This window comes from Wasmannia auropunctata, unplaced genomic scaffold (genome assembly GCF_000956235.1).
Source record: "Wasmannia auropunctata unplaced genomic scaffold, wasmannia.A_1.0 LD336116.1, whole genome shotgun sequence".
Lineage (NCBI taxonomy): Eukaryota > Metazoa > Arthropoda > Insecta > Hymenoptera > Formicidae > Wasmannia > Wasmannia auropunctata.
This window is the reverse complement of record NW_012026774.1, coordinates 4,602,352-4,620,803: the sequence shown is the minus strand read 5'-3', so window position 1 is coordinate 4,620,803 and position 18,452 is coordinate 4,602,352. Positions and strand designations below refer to the sequence as shown.

At 37.3% G+C, this 18,452-nt stretch overlaps 1 protein-coding gene across 1 annotated transcript in view; it reads left to right on the top strand.

Annotated features, from left to right (window-relative positions):
* LOC105448123 (endothelin-converting enzyme-like 1) overlaps positions 1-14,139 on the top strand; it is a 19,095-nt gene extending 4,956 nt beyond the window's left edge. The window contains 11 exon segments of the mRNA XM_011686493.1: positions 1-152; positions 273-563; positions 1,145-1,392; positions 1,479-1,634; positions 3,051-3,286; positions 3,586-3,695; positions 3,787-3,845; positions 4,018-4,066; positions 4,250-4,436; positions 4,856-5,032; positions 13,963-14,139. The exon segment at positions 1-152 is cut by the window's left edge and continues 1 nt beyond it. Coding sequence (XP_011684795.1) covers positions 1-152; positions 273-563; positions 1,145-1,392; positions 1,479-1,634; positions 3,051-3,286; positions 3,586-3,695; positions 3,787-3,845; positions 4,018-4,066; positions 4,250-4,436; positions 4,856-5,032; positions 13,963-14,139 — 1,842 coding nt within the window.
* The last annotated feature ends 4,313 nt before the right edge of the window (positions 14,140-18,452 follow it).

Below are 18,452 nucleotides of genomic sequence, written 5' to 3'. Positions count from 1 at the left end.
TCAAATTACATCGAACAACTTGCCAGTGTAAAGAGAAATTTGGGCTATGACGTTTTCTTTGGTTTCGATGTTGAGCCCGATCCAAAGAACAACAGCAATAATATAATCGCATTCTACTACCCGAGTCATTCCAATCCTTTTCCTACTTTTACGTAAGTATACTTCTATTTTATGATTTTTAATAATTATTTTTAAATGTTTTGTATATTTATATTACTTATAATGTTATATAATTAATACATATAATAACAAACGTTTTATTGTAATAATAGCAATAAAGAATTAAAGAAACGGTTGCAAAATATCAAATCGCGATTGCGAAAACTGGATGATTTTGATAATAAAAAGTTAAACGAGAAGGAAGAAGCTGAGGCAGCTGAGATTACCTATATAACGGATGTTATTAAACAAGTCCTTAGCAATGGCACTGTTGATGAATGTACCTCGAACAATGAATCGACGATACTGGGAAATGAATTGGAAAAATTTGTCCATATACTTTACAATATTAGTAACACCCTCTATTACGTAAGTACTTTCCGATTAAATCAAAATATTTTCAAATTAATTTTAATATGTTCTCGCGCGTAAACAAAATTCTTAAAGATAATTCAAAAATCTCAGTACTTTCAAAATTAAAATCTAATATTAAAAACAAAAATGGCTATGGGAGTTGCAAATTAAAAATGAATGCACGTTTCTTAATTAATTTCGTTCATTAGGCGCATAACACTTTCCATTCAGTTATGCAGCAACGGGTTCTGAACAATTATCTTAAATTAATAACTGCGTGCTTTTCAAGTTTTTAATTGCTTCTGTACTTAATTTATTATAATTTTGCTGAAGATGGCTTCGAATTTAAGCCAAAACATTTATCGAACAGAATTAATTAAATTTATATTGTAAGAAGAAAAAGAATAGTTTCATTGCGCAACATTTACCGCGCCAACTCATATAAACTTTTTTCCTTTTAATATATAAAATTTTTAAAGTAAATCTCTATCTTTATTACGCTTTGCAATATTTTTTTGCAAAATTTTATTTTAAATACAAATTTTGGGAAATATTATGTATTCAATTAGAAGAATAAAAATTCAATTATTTTGTAGGTTCGTCGTGCAGATAAAAAAAATCAGAGTATTACAGAAAACTTGAGCGATAGCGATTATATGCTAGTAGATGATTTGCAAAGATTGACGGACGAGTATATAATGAACAATATTAATTCGTCTATCACACCTAAACCGATTTGGCGTCCTTTCATTGAATCCCTTTTTGAGGGAATCGCTAAGTTGGATCTTGATAACAGAGATAAAATTCTTGTCGGCAAGTATTTGGAGTATTTGAAAAATGCTGCATTAATATTATCTACTTACTCAGAGCAAGATCTAGGTACGCATAAAATTATTTCTCTTATTTAAATTTGCCATTTACTTTTCAAAAATGTTTTTCTAAAATTCGATTTACTTTTGATTCAGAAAGCTATATTTGGTGGAGCGTCGTGAAGATTGTGGTGCCTCACTCTTCCGAAAAGCTCAGAAATATTTGGTACGAATACGTGAATGATTTAATGGATGTAGAAGTAGGCAAACCACGCTCAATGACCTGTGCAGTAATTGCAAATGAATTAATGGGTATGTACAATATTAATTTAAAACTTAAATAAAGAGTGACCCTAAAAATCGCCCATTTTTTGGGCCCTCGATTTTGAGATTGAATTTGAAACTGTGTGCCAAAATCTCTATAATAAGACATTAATTACAAAGAAGTTTCAAGTTAAGTTGACAACTGTTATCAGATTTGGAGGGAAAGGAGATGGTCGTATTTAGCGACCCCCAAAACTTTAATTTATGGAAATAGAAAAATGATCTAGTCCCCTGTGCTTCAGTAATTAAAGTTTGTTCCAAAAATTTTGTGGCAAACGTCCATTCTAATCGCAATTCTAAGTCCATCATCTTGGATTTTTAAAAAGGCCATATGACATCAAAAAGTAGACACTTCTACAAAAATTTTAAGAATTTTGAAGTATTTCATCTAAAAAATTGAAATGGACAGTGGCTCGCTTGACAGAAAATGCCCCATATATATGTATATGTATATATTAGGGTGGGCCAAAAAAAATTTTTTTTGAAAATCGATTCGTAATACTCCCCAAAAGTTGGTTACGGATCTCAATATAGTCTGGGTAAAATTTCATTAAAATTGATTAATATCTTCAGGTTGCCCCTCGAAATTAGTAAGTTTATGCATTTCTTACAAATTTTAAAAGCAACTGTGTTTTCTTTACACCAATCGATTTATCTCATTATTCTGCGCCTAAAAATATTAGGTACCATTATCAAGAAATCAATAGTTTATGAGATATTTCATATTATATATCGAAAAAAATGACATGATAAAGTATAAAATATTGATCTCGTAAAATATTGATTTTTCGATAACTTTACTTCAATACTTTTATATGCAGAATAATTAGAGAAATCGTATTATGTAAAAAATATGTAATTTCGTTTAAAATATCGATGTGATCTTGACCTTATCTTAACGACGCCTAAAATAAAATTAATAATATTTTCTTATGTACCTCTCCAAACCATATGTACAATTTTTATTTGAAACATTCTCCATATTTATCATATTTTTCGAGAAATCTTAATTATTACTTAAAAATATATTTTAGATCCGTCATTTTGAAATGTATACTTCTGACCTCGAATTCGTGTTTAGCAACCAAAAAACAGCAGGTAATACTAAACTGTATTGAAATTTAAATATTTTTCCGAACTTTGACTCATCTATGAAGAAATGCATAAACTTACTAACTGCAAGATCGAGGGGCAACCTGAAGATATTAATCGATTTCGATGAAATTTTACCTGAACCATATTGAGGCTCATAGCTAACTTTTGGGGGGATTACTAACTAATTAAAAAAAATTTTTTTTTGGCCCACTCTAATGTATACACATATATATATATATATATATATATACATATATACATACATACTTTAGATACTTTCAATTAATAGTGTTTATCATCAACTTCTAGGAATGGCTGTATCGTGGCTGTTCGTAGACCCAACATTCCACGATAACGAAATTAATAAAGTGCAGGAAATGCTATATGATATAACAGAATCGTTCGCCTCGCTTGTCATTAACACGGATTGGATGGATCAATCGACGAAAACGGCAACACTCGAAAAGAGTCAAAATATGGGTTCGGCAATTGGATTCCCCACGTGGCTCCTCGACGAGGAAAAGCTCGATAAATATTACAAGGGCGTAAGTCTCGTAAAAAGATATATGTATAGTAATTAAAAATATACAGTAATTGTAAAATAATTTTCTACAATAATAAGTGAAAAATCTGTTTTGCGCAAATAAATATGCGCATTAAAAATTTTTCATTTAATTGTATAATTTTTATTAGGTATACGTATGTACATTTATTTCATTAAAATTCAATCATCTATAAATAATTTTTTGTCATTTATTTTATTTTATCAAGATCAACTTAACACATAATGTAACAGTATTATTTGTAATATATTTTGCATAATATCGAATATGTTAATGTTTAGATAAGTCTGTCGGAAACGAATTACCTGGAGAATATGGTACAAATAGTTCGATTGCAATGGAACGCCATGTGGACGAGCTTACAAGACGAAAATTTAGATAGTGAGTCATAGTAAGTGAAAAATTTAGAGAATTGTCGACAATAAAAATCAATGCTAAGGTTTTATTTTTTTTTATTGCTTCGCTTCATTATGGATGATCAGCTGGGCAACTGATCCTACCGACGTAAACGCAATACATAGCATGCAACTTAATCATATAAGTACGTAATAATTTAACCCTTTATCATTAAATGAACGCAGATTAATTTAGAATAGATATGTTATACTGTTAAAATAAATACTAATAATCTATATAAAAAAGCTTTGTCTTTTTTTGTTGTTACCAATGTTACATTAACATATTCCCTCTTTTTTTATTATTCACACCTGCAGCCATACCTGCTGGAATTCTTCAATTTCCATTCTATGAATTGGGTCTTGCGTAAGAATAGGAATTATTTCGTTAATTACTTCGTTGATATTTTTATATATAAAAAATAATATAAAAATAAATATTTAAAATTAAAAAATTAAAAGTAAAAAAGCATGAATTTTTCGTGAGGTTGTTATATATAATAAAGAACGAAAAAAGGATAAAAAAATTAACGTTTTATTTAAATTGCAGAGCCTTAAATTACGGCGCCATCGGCGTGATACTTGGGCATGAATTAACTCATGGATTCGACAATAAGGGCCGGCATTTCGACAGTGTGGGAAATCTCCGACAATGGTGGACCAATGAAACCATTTCGAAGTACACGGACAAAACTCAGTGTTTCATAGATCATTATAATAGTTATTACTATAGCGAGGCAAGTCCAGTGACAATTTTAAAGCGTTGCAATGTTAAAAAAAAATTAATTTTATGATTTTTGAAATAAAGAAAGTGGTAAAATGGAACAATCACTTTAAATATTAAAATAGATAGTGATATAAATAAATAGATGTTTTTAAGAAATTTATTTGATTTTAATTTTAATTAAAATGATTATTCCATTTTGTTAATTTTTTATTTTTCAAGTTTCATAAAATAAATTTAATTTTATTAGAACTTATTATTTTAACTACTATTTATGAAAACTTTAATATTTAACCATTTATATATGTATATTCTACTATAAATTGTATTCTAATTCTATGTAATTCTTGAGCAAAAATTGGCCGCGCAGTTTCAAGGAGTTAAATGACCTGCTTCGAGTATGTCCATGAATTAATGATACGTCTTGCACAGATCGACATTTCCGTCGATGGCGAACAGACTTTGGGCGAGAACATCGCCGATAATGGTGGCCTTCACGAGGCCGTGATCGGTTACGAGAGGTGGAAGGCCCGGCACGGTCGGGAGCCTCTACTTCCGGGATTCACGAAGTTTACGCACGAGCAGTTACTTTTCCTTTCTTACGCGCACGTAAGCCAACATTCCAGAATTACAACACAATAGCCAATTATCTTAGATATGTTCAAATTGAAACTTCTTAGCTGTATAAAGTTTTCAAATGTTTAATCGTTTAACGGAAATAACTAAAATATTTAATAAAGTAAGAAAATTAATAAATTTGTAAAAAGAAAAGTTTTATAATACTAATTTAATATTTTAAATATTTTAATATAACATTTATATTTAATATTTTATTGTTCATACATCAATTTCCATATTCTTATCAGTTTTACACTTTTGTGGAAGAAAAAAATCGTTTTTAAATCTTAAGGAATTATGTCTTAAGGAATTTTTATGTCTTAAGAAATTTAATGATAAAATAGTCGAAAAATATTTTCCTTAAATAGTAGAGAAAGGGAAATTTCGATGGGAGTTCTCGGATTTGTCTGATTCATATTTAAATGAATCGTACATTTCTAAATTGTAAAATTCTTTGATCATTTGATAATCATCAATTTATAGAACTGGATCCACCTTTGCTTTTTTATTGCCGCTTTACGGGAATCGAATAAAAACTCGGTTTACAACGGACGATCTTTGTTAAAAAAAAATTACATTTAAATACTCGATTATACGAGATAAGTCAAAATTGTAGATGGCGAGACCGATAACGATAAATTACAATTGGTATTCAGTCTAATAACAATAAATTGTGATTGATAAATTGATATTTAATATCTTCGATTTGTCTGAGTCCCATTAATTTCATTGATTTTAATGCGTTTGTCAATATTAAGACACATCATTTATATAATTACACGGAAAGACCGATTTTGTTGAAAGACCAAAAAATTTTACTAAAACCAAATCTGAAAATAATTTTTTTTTTAATCATTAAAATAATTTGTTGGAATGTTAAAACTGATAAGTATTGCTATAAAACGTTTTGATGTTCTAGCAATCATTTTGACATAAAATAATTTTGCATAAAATAATTTTGACTATTGAACAAAAATTATTTTCAGATTTGGATTCAGCAAAATTGTTTTTTCCGTGTATATACATCAGGGTGTCTCGTATTCAATGGTACAGCGCTTGTGGGCGGGTAAAGTGGACCAAACTAAACAAAAAAGTCCTTTACCATGTGCATGCAAAGGTAACCAACCTGACTGTACCAGAACGTAAAATTAACCCTAACGAGGTCTACGTCAGGACGACGTCAGGAACCACGTCATATCACGCGTTACTTATTGTTAGTGAGTTCCCTAACATCACAAGGCCAGACGGACGACCTCGGCAGATCAAACACAATACCCGCCATTTCATAAAAACGGGAGCCTCTACTTCCGGGATTCACGAAGTTTACGCACGAGCAGTTACTTTTCCTTTCTTACGCGCACGTAAGCCAACATTCCAGAATTACAACACAATAGCCAATTATCTTAAACTACGCTAGAACCTCCAGTAGCTTGCAAACCACAGAGGCTAGCACCAGACAAATTGGCCATTGTCAAGCAAAAGTTTCAAAACATGATTAAACTCGGCATCGCTAGGCCATCAAAGAGTTGTTGGGCATCGCCTCTCCATCTTGTCCCCAAGAAAGGGGAGAATTGAAGACCATGCGGGGACTACCGGGCAATAAACGCACGCTCGGTACCTGATCGATACCCCGTGCACCACATACACGACTTTGCACAGGCACTGGAGGGCACCCGAATTTACACCACTCTAGACTTGGTGCGAGTGTACCACCAAATACCCGTTGTCGAGAAAGATATCGAGAAAATGGCTATCACAACCCTTCGGCATCCCACACAGCACGAAATCGACTGTTAGTCGACTGTCAGTCGGCAGAAGAAGTCTAAAGTCGACTTCAAAGTCAGACTAAATGTCAACTTATAGCCTACTAACAGTCGACAAATGTCTCGACTATAGTCGGCTGTAAGTCAGCCATGTCAGTCGACTTTAAGTTGACTTTATGGCAACTATAAGCCGACATTTTTTATTTGCCAACTAGGTTATGTTGACTAGGTTGATTTTTAGCCGATACAATAAGTTGACTTTTAGCCAATACAATAAGCCAACATTAGTTAGATTATGGCAAAAATCACGCAAGCTTTGTATAACGGGTAAAAAATTAATATATTTCACATTAAAGCAATTCCGAGAATATTCTAATTTAAAAATATCAAAATTCAAAAATATCTTCGCCTTTCTATTAGTGACCATTAAGTACTTATACCCATTTATATTAGCTTATATGTTACAAAAACATTATTCATCTCGCATTAAGTGCATAGATGAATAATGTATAATTAATTATGACATATCCGAACTTCGATTTGACATTGGTTATATAGAGGAGTTCAACAAATTTTAAATGCGAGAAACAGATATCGGCAAACGCTATCTAGCGACAGTCTTGTAATTATTCAGTAAAAGGCGACTTTGATTTTCTAAAAATGGTTGACTCTGAGTCGACTTACAGTCGACAGTTAAAGTTGACAAAAACCAACTTAGAAATAGACGGCTTAATGTCGACTTTAATAGTCGGCTTTAACTTGACTAAAAAAAGTCGACTATTAGCCGGCAAACAGTCATTTGTGCTGTGTAGGATGTTCGAATTCCCGTACATGTCGTTCGGGTTAGCGACGCAGCATAAACTTTTCAACGATTTATCGACGAGGTATTGCGTGGACTAAGCTTTTGCTACGCATACCTCGACGATATACTGATCGCATCAAAGACAGAGGAAGAACACCTGGAGCACCTCCGCATCCTTTTTGGATGCTTAAACGAATACGGCATAGTCATCAACCCAGCAAAAAGTGTTTTCGGGCGCTCCCAAGTAACCTTTCTCGGTTACCTAGTAAACTCGGAAGGTACACAACCGCTACCTGACCGAATCAAAGGATTACAGGAGTACAACTTACCCAAAACAGCCAAGGAACTCAGGCGTTACCTGGGTATGCTCCGAAGATTCATACCCAGGGCAGCACAAGCACTACTCCACGATCTCCTCGGTTCCAAAAAAGGCGTTACAATTCTGGAGTGGAAAACGCTAGAAACACAAAAAGCTTTCGAAGCCACAAAAAACAGCTTCGCTCAAACTGCGCTACTGGCACATCCCAAGGCACATGCCGAACTAGCTTTCTTCACGGACGCATCAGACCGCTGCGTTGGAGCAGTTCTCCAACAACGACATGGCAAAGACTGGGAACCACTGGCCTTCTACTCCAAGAAACTAAATCCCACGAAATAAAATACAGCACCTTCGACCGAGAACTGCTAGCAATCTACCTAGCAATCAAATACTTCAAACACATGGTAGAAGCTCGCCAATTCGTGATCTACACCGACCACAAACCACTCATCTTCGCCTTCCGCCAAAGACCGGAGAAGTGCACATCACGACAATTCCGGCATCTCGACTAAATCGGACAATTCATCACCGACATACGCCATGTATCAGGAAAAGAAAACGTAACCACCGACACTCTATCACAGATAGAAGCAATACAGTCAACCATGGATTATAAAGCATTGGCTGAGTCTCAACAAGAAGACCAAAAACTGTTATCATTTATCGGCGAAGAAAAAGGTCTACAACTCAAGAAGATCGAAATTACCGGCAGGCTTAGCCATCTGGTGCGATACAAAAACCAAGACGCCACGTCCATTCCTAACCAAGCCGTTTCGACAAGCCGCCTTTGAAACGATCCACAACTTGGCACACCCAGGCGTCAAGACAATCACCAAACTCGTGGCACAACGCTACATGTGGCCATCCATCAATGCAGAGTGCCAGGAATGGACACAAGCCTATACAGCCTGTCAACGCTCAAAAATAACAAGACACATATCAGCTCTACACGGAACCTTTGCTCTGCCCACCAAAAGGTTCGAGCACGTCTATCTCAACATTATCATTCTACCAGTATCTGAAGGATGCCGATACTGCCTCACCTGCGTAGACCGCTTCACGAGATGGCCAGAAGCCATTCCAATGGAGAACCAAGAAGCAGAGACAGTAGCTAAATCGTTTTACAATGGCTGGATCAGCCGCTTCGGTGTGCCCCTGCGAATCATCACCGACCAGGGACGTCAGTTCGAATCACAACTGTTCAGGCAGCTGAACGAACTGACAGGCCAAACACCTACGCACGACATCATACCATCCACAAGCAAACGGATTGGTAGAAAGGTTCCACCGCCAACTAAAAGCTGCAATCCGATGTCACGCAAACAACAGGTGGACAGAAGCCTTGCCTACAATCCTTCTGGGCATCCGCGCCGCCTGGCGCGACGACTTGGACGCAACCACAGCCGAACTGGTTTACGGTGAAACGCTCCGGCTACCAGGACAATTCCTGAACAAAGAGTCTATCAACACTGCTGATGACGCAGCACATCTCATCAAAACTGCGCCAGCAGTTTGAACAGTTGCGACCAAAAGAAGGGACCATCCACGCAGCACAAAAGGCACTCGTTTTCAAAGACCTCGCAACGACCAGCCACGTCTTCATACGACACGACGGGCCAAAGACAATACTACAACCGCCATACGACGGGCAGTTCCAAGTCATAGAGCGAATGGACAAGACAATCCGAGTCAAAATCAATAAGATAGTCAATATATCGATAGACAGAGTCAAGCCTGCCTACGTGTTAGAGGACCGACACAGAGGAAACCTCAACACAAGTTCCTGATAAAACGGAACCGACTCAAAGAGTCACAAGGTTCGGACGACGAGTCCACTTCCCGGACCGGTTCCAGGCAGGCCTCAGATAATCGTGGATTCCCCACTGGCAGGGGAGTGCTGTGGCAGTGCGCGTACGGCCCGCGCGCCCACCACGTGACGAGAGTGATACGCGGCGCCGTCGCTAGGTGCCGCAGGCGCCACTACTTTCTCGTAATTAAAATTCACCCACGCCCGCTATATCTATGATTCCGTGGGAGGTCCTCAGTCTGTTCCTTGCTTGCAGGATAATGTGTGCTTAGCTATAGGCTGTTATCCTGAAGCATTTTGACTGTAACCAAACCTCGGAGAGCGCTCAACGGAACTCAGAAACAGAAGGGAAGCGGAAGATCCGGTCTTTCAGTTCTGAATGTGCTCAGGACCTCCGCTGCCGCTAACACCTCATCGTCGTTGCCCGCCCGGGCTGAGTTCATGCTACCACCGTCGGAGGAACAGTCACCACGCTGCGGGCAAAGAAAAGGGGATCGCCTTGTCCCCTCAAGAAGTGCAGCCGCTCGTCACCACGGGAGGCTTCAACGACCGACGACACTCCCGAGCGTCTTCCTGATCCCGGAGTAGCCTTCCTCCCGTGGCGCCTGTCACCCATCGACGTCGCCTGACCGTTCGCACAGAGTCAGCGACCCTCGGACCCTCGACCTCGGCCGGTGGTCAGCCGAGGGACGCAGACCAAGGAGGTCACCTAGTCCACCAGTCAGGACGCCGACGAAACCGTGGACACCCGGACGTCCGAAGAGCCCTTCCGTCCGGACACTCCGTACTCCAGGCCGCCTGCCAGCGACGCCGTCGGGGCGCTCGCCACCTTCCAGGTTCCCGGGACGGTTCGCTGATCTCCTCCGTCGGATCGCACAGGCATCTCCAGACCGCACAAGGTTGCGATCGATGGTCTCGATTCCGCTACAGCCGATCCCACGGTTCCGACGCAGGCTCTTCGTCCAAGATCGGACGAAGGCTCTCTTTAGTGCATTGGAGAAAGAAAACCTTCTGCCTCGCCGGCGCTAGTCTTCGCGCTTCGCGGCGCGGGCACCTTCGGGTGCCACCCGACCTACTTTCTATTTCGTTTTGGAGACAATCCTACGCAAATGTGAATATCCTACACTGACTCTCCTTCCCTTGTAAATATCCCGAAATATAACCGAACTGTTAATATCAACCGGAGTCATTTGTGGATTTCTATTCATTGCGCTTCTTCTCCTGATCTCCTATCATTACTTCCGTCCACAAAGTGGAAAAATTCTAACACGTCAGATTTCCAAAATAATTTAGGTTTAATACTTAAAAAATGTTTTTTTTTGCAATATTTGACATTTTTTTATAAAGAAGGTTAACGTTAAATGCACGGCGGTTGGCATTTCTTCTCGGCCTGCCCGAATCTGCGGTGGTACCAACCCACCTCGAGGTGGGTATTCCTCGTTGTCTAGAACGTGATCGAGTTCGTGGTCGTGATAGGAATCTGTCTCTACCACCTTCTCTTAATTTTAAGACTGCAACTTCGTTTTGCATGGCTGCTATTTGCTCGAGCAGTAAACGGTGTTGCATTTGTAGGACGTTTGCGTTGGCAGTAGCAGGAATCACCTCGGAGATTTTGGCTGTCGGGGCTTTGGTTGCCTCCATAATCGTGTCCGCGACCTCTGCCAACTGGTCGAGAGTATCGTTGGTCCTTGACACGAGATGCGGTTGTATGTGCGCAGGGAGTCTACTGAGCCAGATGGTGCGTAATACGCCATCGCCTACCACAGTCCCGGCGAGGTTCCAGAGGTGCCTCAGGAATGGTGAAGGCTTCCGGTCGCCGATTTCCTCGTGCTCAAGGAGTTGTCATGTTTTGTGTTCCTGCGATAGGCTGAGCCTCTTGATTAGCTCTGCTTTCAGTGTGCCGTAGGCGTTCTCTGCAGGCGGGTTTATGATGATATTCCGAACCTTGAGAGTGTGACGCGGCCCGATGCGAGAGCGTAACCGAATTTGGTTGCGTCTTGAGTAATGCCTGGAAGCTGCGGTCTGTGATGTTAAACCACAGTTCCGGATCGGCCGGGGTGAATTCGGGCATCCGCAAGCCTACCCGATTGACTTCATCCTGAAGGAACACGGCTTGTGCCTCGATGCAGGGGATGGAAGCTGGTGGCGTCGTCATGGCTGCGATTTCTGTGAGCCGTTCGTCGGAAATCTTCTGAGTTGACGCGACGGAAATCTTCTGCACGGTCATTACGAAGATCTTCTGCGTGGTCGCGACGAAAATCTTCTGCGATGTCTCGGCGGAAATCTTCTGCAATATCGCGGCGGAGATCTTCTTCGTTATCGCGGCGGGAACTTTCTGCGTTGGCGTGATGTAAATCTTTGATGTTGGCGCGATTGCGTCCTGCCTGATCACGTCGGGGTCACCACTTTGTCGACGGAGGTGGTGATAGGAGATCAGGAGAAGAAACGCAATGAATAGAAATCCACAAATGACTCCGCTTAGAGTTAACATTTTGTCTATATTTAGAATATTTACAAGGGTAGGAATGTCAGTGTAAAGATTCGTATAAGGATTGACTCCAAGGAGAGATAGGAAGTAAGTCGGGTGGCACCCAAATGTGCCCGCGCCGAGAGATGCGAAGGGGCTAGCGTCGCAGATTTTCCTTACCCAGGAAATTAAACAGGGCCTTCGTCTGGTCCTGGACGAAGGGTCGGCGTCTAAAGCGCGGGATCGGTTGGAGCGGGATGCTCACAACCGATCGCAACCTTGTACGGTCCGGTGAAGCCTGCGTGATTCGACGCAGTACTTCCGTAAATCGTCCGGAGGATTCCGAGGGCGCTTGACCGATGGCACCGGTGTAGTTTGCGAGCGACCGGGCGCGCGACGGAACCGGGCAGCAGGGCTCCTGGGGCCCGGAGTTCGCGACTTCGTCGGCGTCCTCAATGGAGGGCTCGGCGGACTGAAAACGCCCTCCGTTTGGGTGGCCCGGTCGACGGTTGATCGTGACCGTGGGTCCGCTGCGCCGTTCGTTCTGGCAGCTAGAGGGCGATCAGACGCCAAGGACGGAATGTTGTTCCCGGGTCCAGGCCACGTTCGGAAACGCCGGAGGTCGCTGGCAGCTTCTGCGGCGAGGTATGGCGGTCAAGCGCCCTGGGGGGAACAAGCGGCCCCCGCTTCTTCGCTCTTGGCGTGATGCTGGCTATTCCTTCGAACGGCACGGTGAGACTAACCCGGAGCGGGCAGCTATGACGAGGCGTCGGAAGCGGCGGAGGCCCTGAGCACGCTCAGGATTGAAGGGCCGGAATTTCTGCTCCCCTTCAACGTCTGAGGCTCGTTGAGCACTCTCCGTCTGTCGGTTACTGACAAAATGCTTCAGGATAACGGCCTACGAGTAAGCTCGCGTTATCCTGCAAGCGAGGAACAGGCTGAGGACCTCCCACAGAGTCATAGATATAGCGGGCATGGGTGAATTTTAATTACGAGAAAGTAGTGGCGCCTGCGGTACCTAGCGGCGGCGCCGCGTATCACTCTCGTTATGTAGCGGGCGCGCGGGCTCGGCGCGCGGGCCGTACGCGCACCGCCACACCATTTTACGATCTTCGTAATAGTTATCGAGATACTAATTAAAAAAAATTAAAGATACATTGAAAAAAAATTTACGCCAAGTATATACAAGTGTATCGTACATTAGTTATATCTTATCTAAACCAAAAATATTATTTTAACAAATAAAAGTTGTCCAAAAACAAATATGAGATTATACAAATTGCCAAGTATTTGATTAGACATAAAGACAAAAATATTTTATTTCAAACCACAAAAACATTTTTTTAATAAATCGTTTAAATTATTCAAAATTATATGTAGCAAAAGTTTAATGCCATTGTCTTTCCAAATAACTTTAAGTTTCGTAGAACAGACTTAAAGTTATTAAAATGATCATAGTAAAGCAAAAACTTGGCCATTATGTAAAATTTTTTGTTTTTTTTAAATGATTAGTATCTCGATAACTATTACGAAGATCGTAAAATGGTAGAGGACTTTTTTGTTCAGTTTGGTCCACACTACCTGCCCACAAGCGCTGTACCATTGAGTGCGAGACACTCTGTATACATAGTATGAAAACTTCCATTTAATTATATTTCCATTTAATTATATTCTCCTCGTTATATTTTAAATTCTTCGTAAAAATTGCTTCTATAATGTTGAAATTGTGGATAAATATCGATTGAATTATTTCACTGTTTCAGATATCGTGTGAGTCTTATATTGCTGCATCACTGAAGTGGATGCTGCAGCACGATTCTCATTGTCCTTTTCACGTGAGACTTGAGGCTGTATTAAAGAATTCCAAAGAATTTAGTACCGCGTGGAATTGTCCTGCAGGCTCGAACATGAATCCGTCGAAAAAGTGTCGTGTATGGTAATACTTGCGTATTCGACAGATTATAATTAAAACAATGTTATTTAATCACTTAATGGTTGATCAATCAAATGTTTATCATTTATGGGGCCGCAGTAAAGCTCACGTGCAAAATAATAATAATAATAACACTAGTCTACAAAAAAAATTCTACCACGTCAGATTTTCAAGATAATTGAGGTTTAATACTTAAAAAATAGTTTTTTTTGTGATATTTGACATTTTTTTATAAAGAAGGTTAACGTTAAATCTTGAAATTTCAATCAAGAGTCATGAATGTATTGTTCATTCTTTATAAAATGTATTTTTTTTTCAATACTTTCCTTTTTACTTTTTAGCCATGTTATGAACGATTAAAGATAGGAGCTATTTTGAATATAGGGACTCGATCCAGGCAGCGTCATATGTGTATGCAAATTAATTTTTTACAATTAAAGCCACATTTTTTATAACTATACCTTAATACTTTTATGCACAAAATTATGAGACTAATCCAATGGTGTAATAAAAATATATAGTCACTTTAAAAAAAATGCAATTTGTAATATGCAACTACATATCTTTCATAAAACAACTCTCTCTCTCTTCTCTCTTTCTCCCCTTCTTTTTCTCTCTTCCTGCCCCTCTCTCTCACAATCTCTTTATGTGTGTGTATGTGCGTTGTTCTTAGAACGTATATTACTGGAAGGAGAATAGAGTGCTGAACGTGAAGCCAACATATGTGCGAGAAAGAAAGGTATAGATTCCCAATTGTTTGTAATGCGCATGTGCCATTCAGCCCCCACTCTGCCAGTTTTGCCTAATTTCTTATTTTTCGAAAATCTTTTTTAAAAAAATGAAAAACGGGACTAAGTGGGGGCTGAATGGCACATGCGCATGACAGACAATTGAAAATCTATACCTTTCTCTCTCGCACATACGTATGTTGGCTTCAGCTCAATGCATGGACGGTATAGGCAATTCTCCTTCCAGTAATATATGTTCTAAGGCGTTATTGTTTTAAAGTGATTTTGTTATCGGAGTCCTCATTTATTCAAAATAGCTTTTATTTTTAATAGTTCATAACATTAAAAAGTAAGATATTGAAATAAAAAAAAATGCATTTTATAGGACATGAACAATACATTCGTGACTCCATTTGTGATCGAAATTTTAAGATAACGTTAACCTTCTTAATAAAAAAAATTTCAAAATCGCAAAAATAAAGCTATTTTTGAAGTATTAAATCTCAATTATCTTGGAAATCTGACGTGCTAGAATTCTTTCTCTTACGGCATCGTTCTCAGCATCCAATAATCTATAAGAGGCACGTAGTCCCAAAGTAATTTTTTGCTGTAATTTATATTATAGATATGCATGATATACAGTGTAAATGGTCATTTTTGGCCTGTTTCGTTTAATTATGCAAAAAAGATAATTTAAAGAAGATAAAACAGAAAGTTTAAAATTAGCTTTGCAAGATTCTTGAGAGGTTGGATCAACAATAGGCAGGCTCAAGGACACGGAATTAATATACTGAAATTGATGCTTCGAATTGTTTCTACACTAAGAATGATTTGGAGCCAAAACGTTTGTAGAATCATGTATTATTGAAATTATATTATTGAACCGTATATAATTTGTGCATTGTTTAACAACCCGATTCCTAATTGTCCCTTTTTTCCACAACATTGCGTTTTTTAAAGATTTTAAACGTATTATCTAATTTCTAACGGTATCGAAATTATTTTTAAACATCTCGTAATTTAGAATGAGTTGAGACGTTTCTTTCAAACAATGTTGCTTTACTCAATATATTTGTTGCTTGAACAAAAATATGTGATAACTATATTGTTACTGATTATAAAATACTTTGCTGTACATACAATTGTTTATAATAGCGATATGTTTTATGTATCAACAAAATTTTCTATCTGAATAATATTTTACTTGAGCAATTCTTTTTCGAATATGCCTTTAATAAGTCAAAATATTAAAAGACAATTCTTTTGTTGTACTTACAAAATCCAATGTGGTTATATTGCTCCCTATTTTGATATCTTCTGGTTTTTTAACTCTCACTATACCAGAACTCTTAAAATGGTGAAAGTTAAGCAAAAAAAGGCTTTCCATACAAAAAAACTAAGTCTTGCCACAGACTTTCTTCTGCTTCCAATAACACTACAGTAAGTACAAGTATGAAGGACATAAGTTTCACATTCATTCTCATTATATTGACGATACTCGCAGATGTAAACTTATAACTTGTAAGTAGCAACAGAGTATTACTTGATATAAGTTTTATGGAACTTGTAAGAATATGTAATAGGTAAAAATAAGCTATAAAGTGAGCAAAAAGGATAGGTGGGAAAGGCAGGAATTCGGCGATGTACAACAGTCGGGCCTGATCCGAGTCTCGCTCCTGAATATACAAATATCACGTTGCAACCAAAGTGAGGGTCCTCGGCCAACCTTACGTTATTTCAAGTCGACCATAAAACCACTGGCGAGTTTTGAATAAAGACTGTGGATTATTCCATATTATATATTGGACAATTAACTTTAATAAACGTCTGACGGAGGAAGTGACCAAGACAGACTCGGCAACATCAAAGCGCTTTGTAATATTAAATTCTATATAGATAAAATACCAGCGATTATCATTATTGTATTAAATATGTATCAAGAATCACGACTCATATATAACATGTATATGACGAGTGACGTCCGTATGAAGCGGACAGAACGATTATTATAAGCTAAATTCGAGTTTCGATTGTGGTATTTGCATCGTTAAAACATTAAATTAAATAAATAATTTAAGACTAGCTCGTCCTTGTAAATAACAAACAAATTGATTAGGCCAAATTAATGAGCTTATTTAAACGAGGATGACAGCATTTTTTATGTCTCCTTGGTTGCTCATACGTTCTTATTTGCACTTGACATCGAACAGTTCGACTTAAATTTTCTTTCATTCATCATTGAAATTTTTATTCTGAAATCTACGATTTAACGTCGTTACCTAGACTTCAATAATGACGTTTTAATCCTCGCCAACTGATCGATCATTCCGTTGGATTTTTATACACTCGACAATGAATTTGTGCCGAAGGTTTCAATCTCATTACACCGACGACTGCTCATAAATTTTAACTCATTTTATTGAAATTGACTCTACGAATGTAACGTATTAATTTATATTTTATGGTTTTATATTTTATTTGTAATTCGATGAGGTGGCTAAAGAAGACCAATCTAGGTCGAAACATGTATCACGTATAGCATCTACGTATAGCGTTGATTATTTTATGTATAACGCTTAGTTATTTAAAAATTTTGTTATAATAAAAAGCGTCATCCTCGATTAAATAAGCTCGTTAGTTGGCCTAATCAATTTGTTTGTTAGTAAATTTAATGATTTTCATAAATAAGACTTAATATACTTGATTCATGTGGGTTCCCTGATCCTGTTTTAATTATTTGACTATTGTTATTTTATATGTAATTAACTTGACACATTACAAACTTGTCTTTGTTTGAATTCTAACAAACCTATAAATGCATTGTTATGTAATTAATACTTTATTAATAATTGTTTAACGTAAATTATTTTTTAAAAGATAATTAATGTAATTATAAAAAATATCGTTAAATATTAAATGTACTAATTTTCATTTTTGTGACATAGAGCATAGTTACTAAATAGTAATTAAATTACATTTACAATATATAAAATTTGTTTAAAATAAATTAAAATTTTGCTGTTTGTTTTAATAATTAAAAATTATATTGTGCAAATACAAGTAAAAGTTTAATTTTTTATTATTTAAACACTCTAATAAAAATTTTAATATATCTCGCCTTTTAATATTAATTTTTTATTGTTTTTATTTTTCACAAATTATTTATAAAATTATTATTTTCAAGTGTTTTTGCAAATATTTTAAATATATTTTCAAATAGCTCATTAAACAAGTTTTAAATAAAAGATTTAATATAAACTATTTATTTTTAAATAAAAAAAATATATTTTTTGTAATAAACTGGATTCCTAATTCATCTTTCTTAATCGATATCGGTTATGCATGGTTTTAACATGCAGAATAAAAATTTGAACGTAAATTACTTGAATGGATAGAAAGGGTGGAAAGGAGTCATCCAGTTTATGTATAGAATCTTTCGAGATAAACGTGCGCACTTTTTAGTTGACGTTTGATTAATTAAAAATGTGCAGACTTGAATTAAAAAAATATAATTTTTTGTGTAGCCTATTTATTATACTTCTTTAAAAAAATAACAATTTATATCCAACTTCTCTCATATTTTCACAAAATA